This window comes from Sminthopsis crassicaudata, chromosome 1, assembly GCF_048593235.1.
Source record: "Sminthopsis crassicaudata isolate SCR6 chromosome 1, ASM4859323v1, whole genome shotgun sequence".
Classification (NCBI taxonomy): domain Eukaryota; kingdom Metazoa; phylum Chordata; class Mammalia; order Dasyuromorphia; family Dasyuridae; genus Sminthopsis; species Sminthopsis crassicaudata.
Window position 1 is genome coordinate 436,267,160 of NC_133617.1, and position 10,761 is coordinate 436,277,920.

The 10,761-nt window shown below is 32.4% G+C and overlaps 1 protein-coding gene across 1 annotated transcript; it reads right to left on the reverse strand.

Annotated features, from left to right (window-relative positions):
- Nucleotides 1–218: 218 nt before the first annotated feature.
- Nucleotides 219–2,879, reverse strand: TNFRSF17 (TNF receptor superfamily member 17). The gene is made up of 3 exons (XM_074287288.1): nt 2,615–2,879; nt 2,124–2,270; nt 219–803 (listed from the first exon to the last, which is right to left on the reverse strand). Exons 1-3 carry the CDS (start codon nt 2,730–2,732, stop codon nt 505–507), a joined length of 564 nt encoding a protein of 187 aa, XP_074143389.1. The 5' UTR covers nt 2,733–2,879; the 3' UTR covers nt 219–504.
- Nucleotides 2,880–10,761: the final 7,882 nt, after the last annotated feature.

Here is a 10,761-nt window from a genome sequence, read left to right on the forward strand (position 1 = left end):
ATATGATGAAAAGCAATTCTATTCTTTCATTTTTCCTTGTTAATGTGTGTATGGACTGCTCATCTAAAGGGAGAATTCATTGGAACTGTTTTTTTTTTTTAAGTTATTTCCTCTTATAGTGTAAATTGTAGTCATTTCCTAATTTTTCTCTCATTTCTTTAGCAATAAATGAAACTTTAAACCTGTTCTGAGATGTTCAATTTATTTGTCTATGTAAGTAAATAGTGAGTAAATATACAAATATGAAAACAAACAACTTTAAAACTGACATATTATTCCTTTTTCTTAGTGAATACAGAATACAACAGTGACATGAAGCTTTTTGTAGTTGGCTCCCAAACAAAAAAGATAGAGAAATAAATCAAGAAAGAGACTTTAAAATGAAAAAACATTAGAGTTATATTGATGACAGATTGATTGCAACTATAATAAAGGGATAAGATGTATCATTCTGTTCACTGGCATAAGCTTTGCAAGTGACACTATTCCATTCAAACTGGATCATTATGTTGTGAAAATAGATTTCCATATTCCCATGAAAGCGTCATTCATGGGACCTGGTGAACTCTTACAAAAGTCATTTGTTTTTGTGGTGACAAGGACAGTTGCTCCTTCTTCCATGGCTGGGAGTGGGAAACATATATCTGAGGCACTATCTGCTTTGCCTAGATTACAATCTTTACACTTGCATTCTTCTACTATGTATGACATAGTTGTACTATTTTTAGGAAGGATTCCAGCTTCATCATTTTTACTCCTATCAAGATCAAATTTAGTAATCTCCTGTACCTCAGTTTTTGGCTCTGCAAAGACATAAACAAGTATAGCATTATCTATATGTTGCTCTAAAAGTTTTACCTTAAATCTAAATATAAAGGTCATAAGCTTTAATACTGAGGCTTCATGAGAGGCATATTTTTTCACAAAGTGGTCCTTGCAGTACAGTAAACTTTTTTTTAAATTAATTTTATAATTATAAAATTTTTTGACAGTATATATGCATGAGTAATTTTTTTTTTTATAGTATTATCCCTTGTATTCATTTTTCCAAATTTTCCCCTCCCTCCCTCTACTTCCTCCCCTAGATGACAGGCAATCCCATACATTTTACATGCAACACAGTAATCCTTAAGCTCTTAACAAAGATAGAATACTCTGTATTGACATATTACATTGTGTAATGATTATCCTACATGGGGACTTCAAAATTTGGAGCTAGACACAAAACAATTTTTATTTGGTCTATATTTTTTTAACTTAATTTTTTTAAAGGAATTGGAATTGAGAATGTAATGAATGTCTGTTCAGTAGACACATTTGAAGAAAAGTCTTAATATTTTCCATGACATTTCCCGGGAGTGATTCTATGTTTAAAATAAATTAAAAAAAAAAATCTCATAAAGCCTCATCACCTGTCCAAAAGACTTCTCAGCAATGAAGGTAAAAGAAATGGAACAAATGTTTCACTTCCCTAATTCTATTATAAATAGATATGCAGTTTATTAATTGGGCACTAAATAGAAAAGCTGGAAAACTGGCTGATGTATTTAGGGATAAGGTCATGAGTAGAAGTAGCATTTCTTTCATAAAAAGTTTTTAAGTGGGACATTATAGGCTATCGCCACTTCTTCACTAGAAAATTTTAGGTGCCTGATGCCTAAAAGAATTGAATTAATAATTCTTCCTCAATAATAATTAAATACTTAATGCTTTCATGCAAGTGAATCACTCAAATTTGTATTAAAAATATGCCCACAGATACAGCCAGATACCCTTTTCTTGATAGTGAGAGGTAAGATTGGCCATTTCTTCTAGTTAGCATTAATCAGTCTGTCAATTTTTGCCAAAGATACCCATGTTTACTGAAAAATATTTCTATTCTTTGATAGTCATTCCTTATGGAAAATTTTGGGGAGAAGGAAGGATACTATCAGCATTATAATGAATAGAGTAGAAATGAATGTTGTCCTGCAGAATTTGAACTAATTAACTCATTCCTCAATGCACTCAAAAGATTTATGACTTACTACAGTTCTACACAAAAGAAAAAACTGAAAGTCACAACTGCCATCCCATGAAGATATATTTCAAAGATTTCAAATTAAATTCATCACACTTTGTACCTGTATTTTCCAATTCATCCTTTGATCTCTTGGGATTCTTCTTCTTCAGGAGAAGTATTAGCAAGAAAATTGTCAAAGATGAAATTATTCCCACACCTATGCAGATCCAAAGACTCACATCTGTGATTTTAAGGGAACTGGTATTACCTTTATCCATAGAAAATGGCAGAAATAATGAAGACAAGACAAAATACAAACACCATTTAAATTTAGCATAATTTGTCAAATTTCTTTTGTTAATTAATACTTTCTGTGACCTAAATAGCACTCTGTTTTAATAACTAATAAATTACATTGTTCTGATAAGATTGAACAAGTGCATTCAGTTCTATTTTGACTAATTTCTGTCCATTTTAATCATTGCAATCTGTCATTATCATGTATTATCTAGAAAATGTCACTATCTTTCTAATGTTATTTTACTTGGAACAAATATAGAACCTGCACAGCAAGGTAATAAATACACGCAAGAGAAACATTCCATTACTTACTTGCATAACAGTAACTCTGACACACCAAAGGTGGTGTCTTGGAACACCGAAGGTGACAGGGTTTACAAACATACAGCAAATTGTCAAAATATTCATTTTGGAAGCACCTTTGAGTCATCTGTATCACTAACCCCCAAAACTACAGAACCATAAAAAAGAATAGTAAGAATGGATGAGAAAATTCTTTTCCTGTTGCCCTTAGCAAATGTAGTTAACAACAGCAGCTAAATATCAAATAGCAATTGTGTTCTGAGGGTTTTTCATAAGCCAGGGTTTCCCTTTCTGAGTAAGGTTTAGTGGCTAAGGATTTGAATATCAACTAAATTCAAATTTCTAGGCAACTTAACCTGTTGTGGCTTAGCTAAAAGATCAAGGTAATGTAAATAGGAAGAGTAAGTCATTTATGAAACAGAAACTATTTATTTATAGAAGCAATTTCCCAAGCAGGTAAATTAAGTAGAACTTGTACAGTGTAGATAAGCCTAAGAGACATCAGCATGAGGAAGACCTTCAGCTTAAAGGTTTCATTCATTTATTCAATAAACATTAATTAATCACCTAGTGTGTGCCCAAAAAATTGATAAAGAGATATAAATGTATATTATATATTTGGCATTTGGGAAAGAAAAAAATATATATATATATGCAAACATACATACATGACAGACCTCTTGCCCTGAGAGAGCTTGCAATTTATTAGTTGACACAAAGCACATACACAGATATTTCAATACATTGCAATTAAATACAATATATGATAAAAGTGATATTCTGGTTGAGTCTAAAGAGGATGTGACATTGGAGTTGGATATTGTTGTTGGGTTTATTTTGAAAATAATAACTAACCTTTATGTCTTATTTAGTCTTTACACTTCTAAAACTATTTAAAGATCACTAAGAACTTATATGGGTTAATTCTATCAACATTTACCTTGTTAAAAATTAAAAATGATCATTTTAAATTTTTATTCATTCCTTCAAAATAACATTAACAAATGAAATTTTTATGAAAATATTTTCTAAAGCAAAAGAAAACAAATGAGAATGATATTGTTTTATAAATTTTTGTAAATTTTGTGATCTCCTTCCTATGTGACAATAGAAATCAGATTCTTATATCTACTTTTGTATTCAATCTGTCATGTTTCATTGTTTTGAAGCATATGAAGAAAATCCAGTCTTACACAGATACTGTAATTGGGAAAGAAAGGAATATTTTAGTAGGCAAACAATGTCTTGGTATTTTTTTTTTCCCTGAGGCTGGGGTTAAGTGACTTGCCCAGGGTCACACAGCAAGGAAGTGTTAAGTGTCTGAGTTCAGATTTGAAATTGGGTCCTCCTGAATTCAAGGCTGGTCCTCTATCCACTGTGCCACCTAGCTGCCCCTGTCTTGGTATTTGTTATGGATCCATAGACTACACTTTGAAAAACACTGGTCAATATTTAATAGTTCTGTGTTCAGAAAAAAGCTATTTAAATTCCCTAATATTCTAATTCCCCACCTTTAATATGAGTAATAGTAATATTTCTATTACCAAAGGAAATATTTGTAAATCACTTTTTAAGCTTTAAAATGCCATATAAATGTCAGCTATTATTATTATAGATTTAAACTCGGAACAAAACTGGGAGTAGAAGAGGCATTGAAAAATGTCTGAGGATAATTATAACCTACATTTTTATAATGCTTGACAATTTATAAAGCACTAAACCTCATCTGTGAAGAAGGTAGTCCAAGAGTTATTACCCCCATTTTACAGATTAGGAAACAGAAGCCTAAGACTAAATGATATATCCACCAGCACACAGTTAAGCCCAGTATTAGAGCCAGAGTTGGACCCCAGGCTTCTTTATTCCCAATCAGCCTTCAGAGACTGATTGAATATGGACATTGAAGGAGAGGGAAGAGTAAAAGTGATTCTGAAGGCCAATGACTTAAAGAGCAAAAAAAGGCATCTCCCCTTCATAGAAATTCATTTGTGTGATGGAAAATAACCAGAATCACTAACAAGTTATGAAAGCCACACTTGCAGGGAAGTATATAAGAAAACGAATAACAGCTGTAAGACTGCAGAAGAAACATGTTCTCTTCACTGAAAACTGACAAGCTAGCGTCTCAAAGGCAACAGCAACAAACCATTTGCTGCTTGTGAACTGGTCTAACTCTGGAGTGAGTTAAGGACCCTCCCATAGAGTCTATGGAGTCCTCAGAAAAGAAAGAATCTTGGTGAGAAACCCTACTGGTTCCTGCATATTTGTGGTTTAGGGATAAAAACTCAGGATTAGGCCTGAATTTGTCAGATTGTTTAAGCAAGGAGACAAGGATAAACCTTGGCAACTAAGTAGAGATTTTTGACCTTGTGTCTCAAAGTTTCTGAGACCCTTGTCTTTGTTTCTAAGAAATTATTTCAATGTAAAACATTTTAAATTAAAAAAGTAATTGAATTTAGAGGTGGTGAAATTAAACCATTCCCAAGAAAAGATAAAATAAAGCTTCAATTGTTATTCAGTTGTGCCCAACTCTTGATGAGCCCATTTGGGGTTTTCTTGGAAAAGATAGAAAAGTGGTTTGCCATTCTTTTTCCAGCTCATTTTACAGATGAGGAAACTAAGGCAGAGAGAATTAAGTGACTGCCCAGCATCAAGGTCCGGGCTAGCTCCTCTGAAGGGCTCAGAATAAGTCCTTGCCCCACGTTTGGGCACCAAAATGTAATGTCCTGTCATTTCTAAGTTATAATCCTTCTCTGAGAGGAGATTTCTTTTCTGTATAATCTTTTCCTCTGTGAGCAGGTTTCTTGGGAGGCTTCCCCTCCAAAAGTGTGGGATTGCTGGACTTGCAAATGCCCCAGACGTCTTCTCTTTGACTCAATCCAGATTCTTCTTCAGACTCAATGTTGCCTCTTTTTATCCTCCCAGAGAATGGGCTTATGAGTACTGCAGGGGCTTGTGGGAACTACTTACAACCAATGAACTTGCTTCTTTAAAGTATTCCTTTCAAAGGTGAAAACTCCCTTAAAGGTTTGAACTAAAGGTATGAATTCTGAGCTAGAGAATTGTTAAGAACCAACTTAGTATTTAGTAAGAACCTAACAGCCCAGGGTAACATAGCTAATAATGGCTGAGGCCAGATTTGAACTTAGGAAAATAAGAAATTTTCCTGACTTCAAGCCCAGCACTCTATCTAGATGACCTCAATAGAGTTTTACCCTTAAGTTTTTTGCTTTTTTTTTTTAATCAATTTAATAATTTATGTAACTGTGAATGCATATGACATTCTAGAGCATTTTAATACAATATAATCTTTAAACACTTAAACAAAAATAACTTGTCACGTCTTATTCTGCCTAAACTATAATATTTTTAATAGAGAATGGCATTTTCAGTATTCTTGGATAGGTCAAACAAATATAATAGAGATGGCAATACCACCTAAACTAATATATTTATTTACTTCTATACCAATCAAACTCCCAAGAATCTATTTACTTTATTAGAAAAAATAACCACAAAATCTATCTGGAAGAACAAAAGGTCAAGAATTTCAAGGGAATTAATGAAAAAAATAAAATAAAAGCAAATGAAGGTGACCTAGCTGTACCAGTTCTAAAACTATATTATAAAATAGCAGTTATCAAAACCATTTGGCATTGGCTAAGAAACATAACAGTTGATCAATGGAATAGGTTAGGTTCACAGGACACAATAGTCAATGATTATAGTAATCTAATATTTGAAAAACCAAAAGACCCCAGATTTTGGGATAAGAATTCACTATTTGAAAAAAAGTGCTGGAAAAATTGGAAGCTAGTATGATAGAAACTAGGCATTGGTCCATACCTAACACCATATACCAAGAAAAGGTCGAAATGGGTTTATGATTTAAATATAAAGAGTGATATTATGAACAAATTAGAAGAACAAAGGATAGTTTACCTCTCAGATCTGTGGAGAAGGAAGGAATTGTGGCCAAAGAACTGGAGATCATTATTGAACACAAAGTTGATAATTTTGATGATATTAAATTAAAAAGTTTTTATACAAACAAAACTAATACAGGCAAGATTAGAAGGGAAACAGTAAACTGGGGAAAAAATTACATTCAAGGGTTCTGATAAAGGACTCATTTCTAAAATATATAGAGAATTAATTCAAATTTATAAGATTTCAAGCCATTCTCCAATTGATAAATGCTCAAAGATATGAACAGACAATTGAAATTGAAACTATTTGTAGCCACCTGAAAAGGTGCTCCAAATCATTATTGATCAGAGAAATGCAAATAAAGACAACTCTGAGATATCACTACACATCTGTCAGCATTGTCTAAGATTGATAAGGTCAAAAAAAGAGATAGTTCAAGATAAAAATAATTAACAGGAAATTCTTGTCTGAGGAGGGGTAAAAGGAGATAATTTGAGATACAAATGATTAAGAGAAATTCCTGCCTTATTTACAAATATCTCCAGAACCTCTTGAATAACATCTCTATGCAAATGTGGTTTGATGACCCTAGTTATGTATAAAAGGAAGTTCTAAAATTGTTTTCCTTGCACTCAGTTTATACCATCCTTGTGCCTGCCAACTGGCGTCCCCTTGCCAGGCAGTTTGGCCTTCCTGGAGGCCAAATGTCTGTCTATCCCTTTACTATTTGTTTTGATACAGCATTGAGTAGAGAATTCATTCACTTTGAACCTGCTCTTGGTTACTTTGGGGAAGGAGAAAGAGATTAATCAGACCCAAGAGGAGAAGAACTGATCCTTCTCAGCTTAGAGCCTCTAATTTATTCCTCATCAAGATGACAGGAAAAGGGGCAGTGGATAGAGCACCAGCCCTGGATTCAGGAGGACCCGAGTTCAAATATGGTCTAGGACACTTAACACTTCCTAGCTGTGTGACCCTGGGCAAGTCACTTAACCCCAGCCTCAGGGGAAAAAAAAAAAAAAAAGATGACAGGAAAAGATAATGATGAATGTTGGAGGAGATGTGGGAAAAGTGGGACACTAATACATTCTTGGTGGAGTTGTGAGTGAATCCAACCATTCTGGAGAGCAATTTGGAACTATGCTCAAAAAGTTATCAAATTATGCATACCCTTTGACCCAGAAGTGATTCTATTGGGCTTATATCAAAGAGATCTTAAAGGAGAGAAAGGGACCCACATGTGCAGAAATGTTTGGGGCAGCCCTTTTTGTAGTGGCAAGAAACTGGAAATGGAATGGATGCCCATCAATTGGAGAATGACTGAATAGATTATGGTATACGAATTCTATGGAACATTATTGTTCTGTAAGAAAAGACCAAAAGGATGATTTCAGAGAGGCCTATAGAGACCTACATGAACCCATACTAAGTGAAATAAACAGAACCAGGAGATCATTATACACGGCAACAAGAAGACTATAAGGACAATCAATTCTGATGGACATGGCTCTCTTCAACAATGAGATGATTCAAACCAGTTCTAATAGTTCAGTGATCAAGAGAGCCAACTACACTCAGAGAAAAGACTGGGAAATGAGTATGGACCACAACAGCATTTTCACTCTTTCTATTGATGTTCGATTGCATTTTATTTTCTCTCAGGTTTTTTTTTTCTTTTTTCTTCTTGATCTGATTTTTCTTGTGCAGCAAGATAACTGCATGAATATGTATGTATATATTGAATTTAACATAGATTTTAACATATTTAACATGTATTGGACTATCTACCCTCTAAATGAGGAAGTGGGGAGAAGAGGGAAAATTTTAGAACAGAAAGTTTTGTAAGGGTTAGCGTTGAAAAATTACCTATGCATATATTTTGTAAATAAAAAGCTTTAAAAGAGAAAGAGAGAATGACGTTTTCAGAAATAAAGCATTATTATGACCCTCAGTTGTTATGAATACCTTTTTTGAATCTCATGAAGTTTCCATGTTACCTCTGTTAATGTGTTTTAACATTTATTTAACAAAATAAATTTAACATAACTAGTGTACTGTTGTCCACTGTAGGATAGTATGATTTTTTTTGATGTTGAGTTTGTTTTATTTATAAATTAAAATGATATTACTATTTCAATAGAATATAACATGCAACTTTTTAAATATAAAAATACATCTTATTGATACCCTCTGTTTTTACATCATGCTATCTTTCTCTTCTAAATTTAACTTTAACTTGCAAAATAAATAAAGCTACTCATCTCTTATTTTGTTTCTATTGTATGCATTAAAGAAAATTATCTTCAGTTTAGAAACATTAGAAGAAAAGTAATTAATAAAAGGAGAATTGAAATTCCTCCAAAAACATACTAAAAACATACTTTCCTTAAGTTCAAATCACCAAACATGTTTGAAATAATGAAAATAATGGCAAATGTAATTGCAAACCCATTGTTGCTGATACATGAATAATCATAAAGAGCAAATATGAGAGGTGCTATGGGCCTAAATGCAAGCAAATGCTTCAATGATGGGGATGAATGAGAAGTAGGGAATGAATGGAAGAAATCTATAAACTTACATTGGTTCTCAATAATTTTTTTTCTTAATTGGTAAAGTAAAAATTTCAAAATATTTCTCTACTTAATATAAGAAAAACTGTTAGAGCCATGTAAGAATAAAAGGATTCTACTTAGGATATAGTAGGTTGCACATCATTGAAAATCTTGATTAGTATGATTATTTCTTATGGATGATGTGAAGGTGATTACTGATATTATATAAAATGATCTATAGAACCTCCATAACTGTCTTGGGGAGAGGTGAAGTGAGGGAAAAAAGAAAAATGGAAATCAAAATCTTGTAAAAATAAATATTAATGTATACATATATTGTATTTAACTTATACTTTAACATATTTAACATGTTTTAGTCAACCTGCCATCTGGGGGAGGGGGTGGGGGAAAGAAGGGGAAAAATGGGAACAAAAGGTTTTGCAATTGTCAATGCTGAAAAATTACCCATTCATGTATCTTGTAAATAAAAAGAAAAAAAAAACATTTTAAATTTTGCAACATAAAAAAATAAATAAATTTCAAAAACTAATAAATAAATTTTAAAAAGCATCTCTTAATATTCCATTATCCTGGGTGACCAGCAAATGATGATGACTTTAACCAGTTATATGGAATTTTGGGATAAGAGCAGATCTGGTAGAAGAATGATTTAAAAAAATAATAATAATAGCTTGCATTTATATAGCAATTTACAATTTAAAAGTTCTCTACATATATGCTCATTTTAATGATGATGAGTTTATATACATAATTTAGAGTTGCTAGTTCAGGGCCTTATCATCTCTTACATAGACTAGTTCATATTAATTTGACTCCCTAATTACAGAATCTCTTTTCACTAATCCATTGTTCACATAGCTATAAAACTGGTAAATCCAAAATACAGACTGATTATTCATCCCTCTACTCAAATATCATGTTAGCTCTAGAACAAAATGAAAACTTCTTTTTATTAGAATTTTTTAACAAAGACTTTTTTTTTTTCTTCCTCCCATCTCCTTCTACTGCTTATAGAATGCAAGGAAAGAGGAGAAGGGGAGAAGCTCAGATACATATATAGCAAGTATATCTTTGGGGAGTATATGCCTAGTACAGTATTGCTGAATCAACAGTTATACAAGTTTAATAATAGCTCTTTGGACATAGTTCCAAAATTCTTTACAGATTGTCTAGATCAGTTCATAGCTCTACCAATAGTGTATTGATGGACCTGTTTTCCCACAGCTTCTATACCATTTGTAATTTTTTTTTCTTAAGTTTGGCTATCTGCTGGATATGAGTTGTTTTAATTTTCAATTCTTTAAATACTAATGATTTAGAAAATTTTTATATAGTTATGGATAGTCTGGATTTCTTTTTCTGAAATTGCTGTTTATTTTCTTTGACATTTGTCCCTTGATGGAATCACTATTACTCTTACAAATTTGAATTCATTTCTTGTATTTTAGAAATGAGACCTTTATCTGCAAAACTTGTTTCAAAGATTTTACCCTATTTCCCTCCTCTTCTGATTTTAGTTGCATTAACTTTATAGAAAAATGTTTTAGCTTTATGTAACCAAAATTGTCCATTTTGCCTTCTATGATCTATATCTCTATTTTGATCATATAATTTTCCCCAATCTCTAGACCAGAGAGGTCTAGATGTATT